The sequence below is a fragment of the Cardiocondyla obscurior genome, linkage group LG20 (assembly GCF_019399895.1).
Source record: "Cardiocondyla obscurior isolate alpha-2009 linkage group LG20, Cobs3.1, whole genome shotgun sequence".
Classification (NCBI taxonomy): domain Eukaryota; kingdom Metazoa; phylum Arthropoda; class Insecta; order Hymenoptera; family Formicidae; genus Cardiocondyla; species Cardiocondyla obscurior.
Genome location: NC_091883.1, coordinates 3,159,547 through 3,174,571, shown reverse-complemented (window position 1 = coordinate 3,174,571; position 15,025 = coordinate 3,159,547). Strand labels below are relative to the sequence as shown.

Genomic DNA, 15,025 nt, shown 5'->3' with positions numbered 1-15,025 from the left:
TTAGATTTAAACGGAGTGTCGAGACTGCTCGCCGAGCTCTTTATTGCAAGTTCGCGCGGATCGTTCAGCAGATCGACAAATTAATGCAAACGTAGGAAGCGCATTAGTCACGCAAGTCGCGGGGTGTCGAATATGGAACGGACTTGAGGATTGGAGGCGACCTCGAGCACCGGTCGTTGATGAAGCGAGCAGAAAGAGCAGGTGACAATAAGAGATCGTATCCGACGCAACATTCATTATACGTTATCCACTACGCTCTACAGTGACAACAATGACTATTGTGAGCTCGTCTAATTGTTTCGCGAGAACCAATAATTATCTTAATTTACTTGCGTCATTGAGACAAAATCTATCGGATGTTGTAAAAAAAAAAAAGGAGACGAAAAAATAATAGAAATAAACGCGTATAGTTGTATCTTGCTTTAAAAAATTACCTGAACTTTAATATCGAAATTAAATTCAATTGAGCTCTAAGTATTAATTTTTATTAATTAAAAATCATAAAAAATCGCGAAACAAATTTTATCCCGAGAATGATTTATGACTCATATTTATTTACGAACTTTACGTGGGTATACGTTGATACATCCACGTCACTCTGCCTTTTGGCTCTTTTTACGAAACGACTAAATAAAGCACGCGTCGTACGGCCAGCAAAAAATCGATATATTATTCTATAAAATAAAAAAAAAATAAAATAAAATAAATAAAAAGTTGCCAAAAGTTCACAGCAATAAAATGCTGAATATTACTTTTCATTTGAAATATTTCAATAACAACGATATCTCTAAAAATCTCAGCGAGACACTGTTACCGCAATGAAAATAGAGTTTCGTGAAAATAAAAATGTAATTAGATATCTGTCTTATTGAATTTCGAGCTGTCTTCTTGAAATTGTCCCACTTTACCGAAATATTCAAATATCGACGAAATGTCATCTCTGTCACAGTTATCGCCCCGAGTATTTCCATCGCAAAATCGTGATAGGATAAGAACGTATATTTCCGCGACGCGTTTAAATGTCCTATCTGAACCTCCTTTTGCGACATTTCGCTCGGGATTTCGCGACAAGGCCGAGCATCGGCGACGAACGGCGATCCTTAGATTTTTGCTCCAGTTTATTTTGATCCGTGAAACGTGACTCCCGATCACGTCGGCGCATCGGCGCCGTTCCCGCGATAAACCTCACCGAAATGCGATACACTCGCTGTTTAGCGAGGAGGGAACGAAACGTGACGCGAGGTATTGACGATTCCGTGTCACGTGCACGCACGCGTGACAGCCGCGAAACAATAGCGGCCCGTAAGCCCAGGACGGGGCGGAAATGCATCGCGGCCGACGCCGTCCCATTATTCCGCGGATCAAAGCCGCCCGGGCAAAAGGAAGGCCGGAATTATTCCCTGAAAATTCCTATCGACCCTGCCGACGTCCGTTCCTATCCGCTAATCGAATTCATTACGATACGATCAGCAATAACCCGATAGCGCGGCCCGCGCGAACAATTCACCGGCTGCCAGGAGCAGCGGCGATCACTGAACTCTTAACCCGTTAATTTATTTATCGGGAAAGGTAAAAATAAAATGCCAATGAAATAACATTAATAAAAGAACGCGAGAAAGCTTATGTCAATTTAAACGCCGGACAAGTCCTTAAATCTATTACTGTAAAGCGCAAGTTAATTCCGTCGCAGGTAATGCGGCGACTCTTTCATTTATTTATTTATTTTCTTTTTAAAATATCCTCTCGCGAAATTAATTCCGAAAGCGAAGTTAATTTAGCGAGAGAAACGCACGACGCATATTTTTAATAACACCGTAATCGCCGCACTACCGCGCGTTATCCTCGGACGTGCGAAGATTCGAGTCGTTAAGGGTGATTTAAAGTTCCTCACCGGTCATCCTGCGTGACAGTAATGTCGGGCGGGGGCGGAGGGGGCGAGGCACCGTCTGTAGCATCCAGCTTGCCGGCTTTTTACTGCGCTGCTTGGCTTCTCCCAAAGAGAGAGAGAGAGAGAGTAACGATGAGACGAAGCGACGTATGTAGTGAGACGACTCGCGATCTTAAAGACTCGTGTCTTCACACCGGCGTCGTCGCCATCGACCCCGCTGGAATCTCGCGGCTCTTATCGTCGAGCCGGCAGATCGGCGAGATAAATCGCGCGCACCACGAGCGACGACCTCGGCGTTCGCATTCGGGCGATCACCCGCTCCCTCGTCGTAGTTTGATCTCCCTTCACCCGAGACGGCTCGGTGGCCGAAGGTGTATTCACCGCTCGCCCCTCTCGATCGGGTCGATTTGATCGTCGCGAGCCGCGACGAGCAGGCGCGAGAGAGACTCGATCCCAGTCGTCGGTCACTCTTCGGGACCCCCGTGAACTCTCGAAAAGTTTCTACCACGACCCACTTGCGCAGGCTCGCCTTCTCGGCCGCGGTCCTTCCTTCGCTGATCGTCGCCGTACCGCGGTGCCGCGCGCAGTTTCGTAAGACGCGCGATCTCCTCGCCGGATCTTCCCTCTTCGCGGGTGAGAGCGCGTCGGATAACAGTCGCCGTGGACCCCTTGCTCCGGGCGCGCTGTTAGATTTATTACGGAATACCCGCCAGCTGCCGGCGGAGTCGAAGCTGGCGGTGAAAGCGAACGGTGACGATTATCGCGCGCTGAGCGAACGAGCGCCCGAGAAGCCGAGAAGCACCGCGCTCTCCCGCGTCCTCGTAAACGTGGTCGCTAAAACCGATCCCCGCGAGGTAGCTCGCCGATACTCGTCGGACGATTGTTCGCGCTCTCCCGTCGCAATTGCTGGCCTTCGCGAAAGCGGTCGACCTTTCGCGGATTCCGGATCGGTCGTCTCTTCGGAAAATCCAGAAACTCTCGCCGTGGTACGCGACGAAAATGGAGATTAATCTCTGGGCGAGATGAGCTTCAGAGCAACGACGTCCGTCTGCCGTTCGCGAAATCGCGGAAAGGACGTCTCTTCTCAGCTTCGCTCCGATAAAAGATTCAATTCCGCACTTGGGACGCTTCGCGGGATATCGGGAGAAGTCGACGCACGCACGTAACCCCTGAATCTCTCCCTCGCAGACGGCGGTAACAGCCCTCGACTTTCCTTTCGTGGACTGAAAACTCCCGCGTTCCGTTTCCGCATAAATTGGCGGCGCGCGAGAATCTCGACGGAATGCTCTTCGGCTGCAAGCCGATGACGTGATGCCCGCAAAACTGAACGTACCCGGTGGATACTTTCTCCTTCGCAACAGGTTTCGATTATCTCTTGATTGAATTAGATTGAAGATACGGCTCGTGGCAATTTTTTTTCCAAACCAGCTAACTCGATTTCGATTCCCACGTAGAAAGCGCTACAATATTCCTGTGGTTTTCTCGGTGCGGCGAAATTTGGGTGTATTGTCGCCGAGCCAGCGAAAAATACGAGGTACACTCAGCCTGATTACTCCGCAGAATATCGTCTCTCTTCTCCTTTATCTTATTTTTTTCTCTTTATTTATCTTGTTATTTTTTTTTTTCCTTCCCTCTCTCTCTCTTCGCGCGCTGCTTCTTCGCGAGCAATTTCCTGATTGTTTTTAATTCCAAGGTTTTACCGCAGACGTCCCAGGTTGATCGGCTCCCGATGGAAATTACGCACGCTCCGTTCTACGCAACGACGCGCGACAATGCCGCGCTCAGCCTCCTCAGGCGCGATTACGTCACTTGCGGACGGGGAAACGAGAGCGCATCCGGTTCGGCAGGCCGGAAGGCGCGCGACCGAGGTACTCTCGCGGGGGGAGGGCGGTCACTCGCGAGGGTGGTGTCACTCTTCGGCGGTACCAGACGCGATCGCGCCGCGGAGATTCATCGATATCGAGCGGATCGCGGGCGCGTAGATCCCGAGGACCGGACACACACGTTCCCGACGCCTAGCACCGGCGGACGAACGATAATCCCGACGTAGTCTCGATCCCGCGCATCGCCGAAGCCCAGAGGATCCCTTCCGAGGGTCTCGACTCACGACCGGCGCGGCCGCATCTTCGGAGGGAGCCGAGGGAAAGAGAGAGAGAGAGCCTGATTCTCCGGAACGCGCGGGGGCTCGGGCCGCAGAGGATCGCGAGATCGGAATGCGATTCGCGGGTGCAGTCGCTATTAATCGCAACGCTCGCCGACCGCCACGGAACTCTCGACAAGACTGGAGGTTCTCTTGGTAGGTGAGGCCGGCCTCTTTCTCTCTCTCTCTCTTTCTCTCACGCCGGTCAGGAGCGTAACCGGCGCGCGCGCGAACCAGGTGGGATTCTCCTCCGCGTGGTACCGATGAGCATTCACAGGATGTGGGCGCGACGTAGAAACGCGTCGTCGGCAGCTGTGCGCTTTCGTAAGATAACGTCCGCTAGGCTCGACTGTTTAGAAATTGGAAAATAATATGTCCTCCCTCACGCGAAGAATTATAATAACGATTACGCAAGAGGAATTATAATAAATCGGCTTGTCGTTTCCCTTAATTAAAAAAATCCCTCTTAACCCCCAGCCCGTCGGGATTTAACTATCATCCACTCTACGTTCTTTCTGATATTTTTTTTTCGGCTTCGGAAGCCGTCTGAAGATGTCGAGATTGCATCCTCCCGCTTGTCGATATAAATGTATATAAATAAAATAAAAACTTGGCAGGGTTGCGCGTGATGAAGAATCGTAATCAATCGGGATCGCGTTATCGCGCCGTTCGAGTATTGCATGCGTTTGCGAAACGTCGAGCAGTATTGACTTTTTTTTTAATATTACGGTTATTACGTCATTTATTATTTTATTATATTAATTATTATTTACTTAATGTGTTACTTCGATTGATGCTGATTTCGAGCTGCACGTATCGCGGCGTGCGTTGTACGCAGTTTATTCGATGTGACACGCCAATTAAAATTGCGTCGATGCTACGTTATAGCGATCGCGTTACGTGTTGTTTTTATATCAGTTGACCGAGTCGAATTGCGCCGATGTGTTCACTAGTATAAAATGCGTTAACCTTTTTTACGATTCAAAAATGTCAAATGTATACGCAGGTTGTACGTTTCACATTTTTCAGTCGTAAAAAAAAAAGGGGGAAAAAAAATGATAATGCATTTTAACGCTGGCGGCTGTATATCGGAAATAAAAAGACGAGGTTGCAACGCAGTTCTAAAATGTACAAACACGACGAGCAATGCGAAATCGGAACTAATAGAATTAACATCGAACGTTTCGAGATATCGTTTTATTACAACTATCGGCTGACTGAGATAATCCAGTTCGTGTAACACGAGGGGGAACGTAATTAGATAATTATAGATGATAAAATCGATTTTGCGAGCTATGCGAGGCTACGAGGTTAAATATTTCGCGACCACCATATCGGATTTAATTTAAAAAAATTAAATATCGACGGCGTGGATAAAACGTAGTAAGTGCATACAGCACTGCATACACAACTTTTCTCACTCTATCGGCGCTCTTTGTCCTTTTTTGCCTCTCTCACTTTCTCTCTCTCTCTCTTTCTCTCACTCGATCTACTTTGCTCTCTTGATCTCCGTCTCTGTCGCACCAGACTACTCGCTTTAAGTAGGATGTCCTCGTCTCGCTCTTCAGCCTCACTCTTCAACTCGTGGCCGATCTCTTCTCTACCATTTATACCGAGGTATCTTTCGGGTGAGTTCGTAAATTTTCGGTACAAACGACAAAGAAGAGATGAGCAAAGTGAAAGGTTGAAGAGCGGGGGAGGAAGAGAGGCGAGGGGGAGAAGGAGGAGGCACAATGGGAATTAAGAATTATTGAGATAAACGCATTTTATGTATAAAGGCTGCAGCAGACAAACACCGATTGTCAAAATGCCCTCGAGTGGTATAATTAAAAAAAAAATGAAAGGAACGCGTAAAAATGTTATAAAAATGATAAATTAAACGATGAAAAAAATAATAAAGTTTAATATACCGTATATTTAATGTCCAATTTTTAATTTACTAATTACGAGTTCGTAACGCGTTGCGAGCAAACAAATTAAAAATAATAATAATAGAATAAAATAAAAAACCGTGAGTAAGAACAATACAAAAGTGAATAAACGCAGACGAGGGAAAAAAAAAGACGAGATTAAGAGACAACGGGAGAGGTGTCATTTCATCATCGCGGCGTGGCGAGGTATGGTGACACCGCCGTTGAAAGAAAGACGGAGAACGAAAGAGCGACGGAGAAAAGGGTTGAAACACGGAGACGGTGGGAAAGAGCGAAAGAGAGACGGGTAGAAAGAGAGGAAGTGGAGAACGCGAGGGGAAATTCCGAAGGGAACGAGAGGAGAAGGTTCTCCCACGTAACCACGCCCCACGTTCGCCGGCTGATTTTTACGGACCCGGGGAAGGAAAGGGAGCGTCGAGGCAGCCTTTGCGTCTCTTTCCCTCTGGCAAAGTGGAAATGCATACGCACACAACGCGTGCACTGTAAGGAACATCGCCCACTACAATGGGCGTAAAGTTTACGCCGCGAAAAATACTCTTCGAACTAAACATTTTTATTAAATTACGTGACTTTCCATTATTTCCCTTTTCACAATTTTACGTCCATTGCCGCGGACGGGTTTGCGTGTAATTGTCTTTTTATTCTTTTTGCAGCGGGTATACGGCGTACGCGATCGGAACCTCTCCCTCACGATGTCGCGATCCTGCGGACACGCTACAGCGATAGCGCGTCTGCTCTATCATCGAGATAACCCGGGGAGACCGGCGGGGGGTGGCGGACGAGGGGGACGAAGAAACGGGGCATTAAAACGGTCATACGGAAATTAATTTGTTAGAATCGGGCACCGTGCTCCTCTCTTATGATAGTACTCGTGCGCGCGGTCAACCGCATCTCTGTCGTCGTCGTCATCGTCTGCTCGTCTGTGCGCATCAGACGCATGCAACACGAAAGAGCGTCCCGTTCCACCAAGCGGCAGCCGAGCGTGTGATGACCGCGGATAATAAGCGCTCCACATTTCCCCCCTATTTTTTTTTTTTTTTCCGCGAGCGGCATTGCGCGCCAATAAAGAAGAGCGCCCATCGTGCACGAGCGTGTGCCTTCCGCTTAAACAGGCTCTTTAAACGGAAGAAACAAAATAAAACGTCGATTTAATTATGCCGCAGCCCGCCCCGTGTGTTAAAACGCGGAAGCGCCAGCTTGTTTCTTCAAACAATATCGTCTCCATTAATCGTTTTTGTTCATTCTCATTTATCACGCCCTGAATTTTGTCTGTGTAATTTATACATAATCACGTTTACGATCCTCGGAGAAATTAATGTAAGATTGCGGTCTCGAGACTTAAAGCGATGGATATAATTAATATCGCATAAGCCAAACGTACAAACATATCCCCTATTAAAAAAAATAAAAAATAAAAAAAATATGCCGAGATTTCATTGTTGCCCGACCGTTGCAGCTCTCCACGGAGTTATTATTAAATTATTAAATTATTATTAAATGTAAAACGGAGTAACGACGCGCTGCTGCTCCGTAATGCATATGAAAACTATGCCCGCCGACGGCGCCGAAAATAGGTGCTTAGAAGTTTATCCGCCTATTACACACCTTAGGGTTGCATGGCTGGCGAGAATTTCCGTGTCTGAAGGGAGAGAAAATTGTGACCGTAACCCTGACGGAGAGAGGCCAATTTACGAGCGCGCTCTGCATGTGACGTACGCGCGGTGTCTCGAAATAACATCGCACGAATTACACGACCATTAATCCATTAGCTTGCCGAGCCGCACTGTACGACGGAGCTGTCCCTAAACGCGACGATACGTGCTTTATGCGCTCATTATAACTCCTCACGTTGAGCTCAACGTGGGAGAGCGGCGAGTAATTAGACGTTTTAATACGCGCGAAGTTTCAAAACGGGAGCTCGCAGTTTTCTGTCACGCCCGCGATAGCGGCAATCAAACTCTGGCAGCCAAAGATATTAAAAATTTTCTGATAAATATACGGTGCCATAAATAATTAATGTTCTTAGATCGGACGAAAGTAAATCTTGCTTTCAACGCATCGCTTTGTGCCGAACGTTTCCTTCGCTTCGCGCGAGAAAATTATTCTTCGGAAATGTACTTTACTTGACAGCGTCGATATAGAACTTCGTCGTGCGAGTGTCTTACATTTAATACTGTATGTTTTCACTTCGACATTTACTTCGCGAGAATAAACGTATTTTCAAAAGAGGGAATACTTCACTTCTGAGTGGAAAAGAAATATCCTGTAAGACATTTTTTCTTTATTTTTCCTATCATCACTATCCGACCTATATCATACGGTGAACGTCTTCGTTTTACGGAAATGTCAGTTGTACGTCCAGAAATATCCACGACCTTTTCTCCCTATTTTGGCTCCCGCGCGAGATCAGAATAGCGGCGAATAATTAAAAAGTCAATTAAACGAGCATACGTCAAGAGAAAGTTAGTCGTGCTTTCTCGTCTGTTTTTCACGGCTCGGGCTGTGGAAGAAAAATGGGAACGGGAGATAAAATTGTTCCGCGCCGAAGAAAGGATTTTTTTTCCCTTTTTCTTTTTTTTACAATCCCCTCGAGACGGAAATAAAACTATCTCGTTACGCGATATTAAATTTGTGCAGTCCTACCTTGAGCGGGGAAGGAACATGGATCCATCGATGAACACGGAGCCGGAGAGAAGTATGTACCAGCTCGTAGCCAACTCGCCGGTGCTGAAAATCGTAACACCCTGTTTACTCTCGATGCAGCCGCTGGGAATTTGTTTGCGACAAATGGGGCGCAAATTGTTTTGACGTAATGTCGCGAAAGAAGAGGACTCATTAAAGATATTAGCAAAAATCGATTGATTTAATCGCGGATTAAATTTCTCGTCGAGAACTCTTTTTTTCTTCTCTTTTTTTTTTTCTCTCTCTCTCTCGATTAATCGTGAAGATAATGGAAATTGACGTCACGGATTTATTAAAATAATTGAATAATGAAAATTAAGAGAGTTTATTATTCAATCTCTATCGTTCGCTTCGTGATAACGCGCCGTTCACTTTTCGCAACGAAGAATTGCAACCCACAGCGACATCTCGAGCTGCAGCTTTGCAGGTCTCTCTCGTGCACGCGAGAATATCGCACCTGATAAAAGGTTTTCCCGGCGGTATCACGTTGTTGATAAGGAAGATTACTGCGGGATTTACACCAAGTTACACCTGACGGTATCACGCGTTTGCTTTTCGCTGATAATGTAATCATCTGACATGTTACAATTGCGTACGCAACTTGATTTTGTCCGCAAATTATTTTCCAAATCTCGACTCGACATTTCGCAATTAAGACAAATTTTTCTATCCACTAATTTTTTCTTTTTTTAATAAAATTATAACTGATTTCTTATGTTTGATAAAATTTTTTTAATGATCCTCGTAGCTTTCTTTATAAATCACAAATATATATATTTGATATTTTTATTATTAGCATTTCTGTGATATATTCGAAAATATTCGAATTCATTTTCTTCTATATTAAATTTATTCGTGTATCTATAATTAAACAATTGTGATATTCACTTTTAAGAGAAAGAGTGTCCTACAAACGACGATTAAAAAGTCTTTCTAACCCAAAAATATCGCTCTAATTTTAAAATAAAACGCAAATAGAAATGCTGGTAAATAAAGAAATCAATAACTGGCAGGTCTCCCAGATTATCCTAGGAAAGTTTCACGATACCGAAACTTCATGTTACACGTAAGGCGTCCTTTTTCTTTCAAAAATACGCTTCGATGGTGAAATTTCTGTGGTTTCGAAATTACATCACAATTTCGTTGAAGCATATCTTCTTAACAAAATAACCATTTCTCTCGTTTCCTTAAAAACCGACTAAAAGTGATTAAAATTTCGAAATTACGTGCGCGATAAATAAAATTAAAATATTTAAATCCATTCCAATAGTTTCTTATCTTTTTTCACGAATTAATAAAAAATAATTGATGCAAGATCGACGTTTTACGTGTAACAGTTTCACGGTTTTTTTTTAACATGTCGAGGATGTGGTACTTACTAATAGAGGACGTGGTTCGCGTGATGCCTCTCGTAACGTACGATCTTGCAAAGCCCTCGAAGAACGGAGTCCCTGCATGGACGCAACGCTTCCAGACCCAGCAGCCCATAGTAGATGATCTGCAGGTCCTGGAACAGAGCAAAAAGCGAAATAATGTGAATGACGCTCGAAGAGAAGATCTCGCCTCGGGTCTGCGAACCGAGGCTCGGGAAGAAGCTGCCGTACACGTGTTTCTCTTATCCGTGCCATCCGCGCTCTCGCCTTCCACGACAATCGTCGCGATGATTTTAACAGAAAATTACAGTTGCGAGCTAAAGCGATCGTCACGAACTCAATTTGCCTCGTTACGTTCGCGGCACGATCTATTTCATTGATGATGTAGGCCACGCAGCGGAAATCGTCGACCGGCGGGATCACCAACGGCGGTGGGTCAGCGATACGCGAAGGTGTTACGCGCTCGCGTGTAAACAAACGTACGCCGCGAATTCGCCGCCGGCTATTTCGGTTCGTTTTTCATGTTCCACAGAAACACGAGGCGTTTCGAGCATCGAGCGCGCGAATTAAAAATCTGACGTCGGCAAGCGTTCCCGTTTCCGCGCGTAACATTTTGCATTACGCAAATATTACAAATTGCAGAATAAATATGATAAGCTTCAGACGGCGAAGTCGAGGGCGCGAATTCACCCCGGGTCTATGTCTTGTATATATCATCCGCCTGCGAGTCGCGGTAACTCCCACGTTCACGCGTAACAACTTTGATCCGTATGCCAAATTATGGCAAATCTAATTACACCTTCCCTCAAGTCTGTTAGACGCGCACGGGGTTGTCTCGTCCCGCAATTTCACGCCGGACCGCCGATCGAACTTGTCTAACCAGCCACCCGTCAGTCCGTCCATCCGTCCCGACGTGTTTTCAGCTTTCGGACGAGCTGTCGTCGGCGCCGTTTCGTCTGGGCTCTACGCGGATCCCGACCGCAATCAGCGTAATAGCGCGCGAAAACGTTACGGCGCACTTGCCGGCGTGAACCCGCCCCGCCCGCCTATGATGACCCCGTGAGCCGGTGGCGGTGATACCGATTTCGTTCGGCTAATTTCGAAAATGTCCCGCTCACCGCGATAATTACGTTTTCCCGCGCGGTCCGCGGAATTACGCGGCCTACATTCCGAATAAGCGCGACGCGGCCACCCGGGTTAATCGCGAAACGTTTCACTCGCAAACGTTTTAGATAAATATAATTACGCGACCGTTATAATTGGGATATGTGCTCGATTTTAAATGAGAGACGGTATATTCGGCGACGAGATCAAGCCGCAAAAATCGTCGCGTTATCACGATGGAGCACGGCCGGAAGGGAAGCTGGCTTAGGAAACTGGAATTAAGCGCCGCCAGATGTGGCGCATCGTAACGCGATAAACCAAGGGGTCGAAACGAGATTATAAATATGCGAACGTGCACGCCGAAGTGTCTCAAAGACGCCGCTGGCGTCTGAGAGCGTTTCGCACGCAAAAGGGAGCGGACTCTCTCGCCGGCGAGGCGCGATCTCGGGCTCCTTTCTTCCTTTTTCGCACGAAAAGTGGAGCGAGCGCCGGGGCGATCTCCGCGTACGGATCGCACGACGCACTCCCGGGAGAGTTTAAATAAAGGAAATGCACTCTCGGTCGTAAATCTGAATTATTGTTGCCCTCTCGGGAAGGCGGGCGCCCAAGTTTTCGACTCTTACGAAGTTACATATGGTTTATAAAGCGCGACGCTGTCGTCGCCGTTTTCAGGCCTTGAAAAAAATCGTGACATAACCGCAGCAAAAAAAAGAAAAAAAAAAGAAAAGAAAAAAGTCTGAGCGTGAGAAATTAACTGAGATAATTTAATTATATAATTATTAGGAAAATTATGACATCGCGTATTGCATCGATCAATCTCGATGGCAGAAGCTATAAATTTTTAATTCGCGCAGTTATGAATTTAATGGCGATCGGCGTTTCGGCGTGTACGGAAATGAACGGTGAAGTTCGATGTCGAGTGCCCGGAAACCTTTTCCCGTGCTATCTCCGAAATTTTCGTGCTCTGCATGCCATGCGTGCCGGCGTCTCGAGGAAAAGGGTAAGCGCGATGCTAGCACGAGCCTATATCTTATCTACGCACGCCGCTTTTTCTTTGCATAAACCATTTCCGAGACTATAAATTATCATCAAGCTCACTTTACGCAAGCATACGGAGATAAAACGTACTCTGTTATTTGAATAACAATTGTTTTATCGTTCGCTGACATAAACGAGAATACGAGATCCACAAAGAGCCGGACAATTAAATATAACGAGAACTTATACGTGTATATAAAGTTCTTCGTTACCACGAATTGTTTCAATAAATAATACAGAAAAATTCTTTTTCCCCAGAACGAATTTTATAATGAAAAATATATTTTATTACAAAATATAATAGTTCTTCTACCGAGATTCCTTCAGTGATTCGCTTGGCCACTTAAGTTAACAATTTGTTTCGAATGAGGGTTTCAATTCCACAAAGTAATTCTTCCTCGCAAAAAGATGCCGGGAGACCGTATCGAGTAATTCACCGATGGAGAACGACGCTGCGGCAAGCTAATTTCCTTGGATCATTAACGATGGCGTAACGCGTTGTCGAAACACGCCAGGAAAGTGTATTCGGCACCGTCGCATGTCGCGACCGTGATTAGTACAAGCACGACAAAATCATTTAATTTCCGCGTTCCATCAGCCAGAGACTTTTTATCCTCATTCGGCTCTTGTGAAACTATCGTTTTTAAATAATAAATTTCAGCCCGTCGAAAAGGCGCGAATTAATCTCGCATCAGAAAACGCAGCGCGCGGTTAAAAATTTTGTTTGCGTTTGCATCGAAAGATGTTCCCAAGGATCCGACCTCGTAATTAAGAGAAGCGTTCTTTCTCTTTGTACTACAGTCGCACGCGTGGCAATATCTGAGATGTTCGCGACCTAGCGGCGGCGAAGAATATATCGCTGTTATACTTTCTAAGACCTTATCCGCGGAATCTACGATTCGCGTTTCTTTGGAAAACGTACGCTCTTCATGTACCGTTGATACGTTTCTCCGCGGGATTGCTGATTTTACCAGCGGATGCCGATGCCACGAGACACTTTGACGAGACGACGGAGATATCAATCCATTTATTGTTTTCTCGGAATAACATATCGCTGAATATGCGCGGTTTTTAATATTAAAAATAATGAAAAAAACGGTAAGTCTTTATTTGTCATGAAATAATGAAAAGCTTCGTGCGCAAAAAATTTGAAATCCTACCCGAGGCAAATATTTAATGAAAACCAATCTCGGTTATAATATTTGTGCTGCCGTGTGTGTCTACATTGAAGCACACTTATACGTAAGATATCGTACTGGCGCATTACATATTCGACACGCGAGCGCAATCGAGTACAAAAAAGAATTCGGAGGAGATCCAATATGCTTTACACCCGCGGACTCGGTTGCAAAAATTGAAAGAAGCAAATACTTAATTAATTAAAACTTCGAGCGAAGTAGAATTTGAACAGCGGAGTACTTTTTAAGCGTGCACAATTCAAATATTTCTCGCAAACCTTCAATTAACATTCGCGGCGCAAAGAGAGAGGTCCGTCGATTGTTTGAAAATCGATATTTCATATTCTTTCATTCGTGGAAAATATATACTTTGACGAATAAAAATCAAATCCAAATGATTAAAATATTCCTTTTTTTTTTTCTATTTTGCTAAAAATCTCGGCTGCTTTGTCGTTTTGATTAATTTTCTTTTTTCAATGAATAGGAAATAATTACCGTTACTGAAGATCTACACGAAGAACGCTATCTCGGTTACGTAAAAATGACGAAAAGTAGCTACGAAAGTTCAGATAGCACTGGCTCAAGATGCTGCCGGTGCCCTTTAACCTTTTACTCCACTGCTTGCAGAGTCAAATGTACATGTGTATAGTCGTGTGACCGTACAACTTGTACACTTGTAATTCTACGCTATGCCCCTTATGCAAGTATCGAATGAATAGACTGTGTGCTTATAAAATCGCTCGCAAAGCCAACGGGCATGACCTCATTCGAAACAATTTTCCAAAAAAAAAAAAAAAAAGAAAAAAAAAAAAAAAATGTCAAGTGTCACGCCGTAAAAAAAAAAAAACTTTCACGTGTAAATTGTCAATCAACTATGACGAGTGTAAAACTTTATTGTAAAAATTCGGTAAGTATTACGTGAATGATACTTGTAGCATTTTTTTTTAGGGGGCAATTTACATGTGATTTCTTTTTACGGCACGTATCGAAATATCGAAATAAATACGGAGCGAATCAATCTACTCACCTGGAGAGTCCGTCTTTCCGGATCGCGGCAGAGAGCCCGAACGAAGTGTGGATCCAAGTAATCCGTCATAATAGCCGGGTGAGACTACGCCACGATCCTTTTCCTAACAGCTCTCGCGTAGTTCCGTGTCCTCGGATACACGTTCCTGGACATCGCCGCCACCCCCGTGGGGAGGAAAGTTCTCCGATCCTCAACGACGTACGCGCGGCACCGCGTCGACCATTCGTAACCCGAGGAGGAACTTTATCATGTTATCAGAGTTCACGAAATTCGTCGCACTTCTCTTTCACAAAAATATTCCCGATCACGCGCGATTTGTAAACTCGATAGTCACGGGGAACGCGGAGTATCTCCGCGGTAAACTATTCCAGCAAATCTTCGACATTGTCCAACTTCCGACGTGCTCTTCTCAATTTCGACGGTGCGTTCTGTAACAGAAAACAGATGAAACGTTAGTAGAAATTAAATCACGCACAATTTTCTTTTAATAAAAAAAAAGAAAACAAGTGATTGACGACTTTTCCTCGTCGTAAAAAAATAAAATAATAAAATAAAATAAAAACGGGATTAATCTTTCACGATTTGAATTTCTTAATGACGATAAAAGCACCGTTACGAATCGCGAAACGCGCAGGTAGAATTATAAACGTCGCGAATCGGAAGT

General features: G+C 45.1%; 1 protein-coding gene across 3 annotated transcripts in view; it reads right to left on the bottom strand.

Annotated features, from left to right (window-relative positions):
* Positions 1–14,690, bottom strand: part of LOC139110492 (rap guanine nucleotide exchange factor 2) — a 76,544-nt gene extending 61,854 nt beyond the window's left edge. The window contains exons 1-3 of one of the 3 annotated variants that reach the window (XM_070670306.1): positions 14,362–14,690; positions 10,021–10,148; positions 8,603–8,686 (exon numbers count right to left, since the gene is read on the bottom strand). In XM_070670306.1, coding sequence (XP_070526407.1) covers positions 8,603–8,686; positions 10,021–10,148; positions 14,362–14,430 — 281 coding nt within the window. In that variant the 5' untranslated portion in view covers positions 14,431–14,690. Of the gene's footprint in view, positions 1–1,891; positions 1,957–8,602; positions 8,687–10,020; positions 10,149–14,361 lie in introns of those variants that run through there. The other 2 variants (XM_070670316.1, XM_070670315.1) reach the window with 2 other exon arrangements.
* Positions 14,691–15,025: the final 335 nt, after the last annotated feature.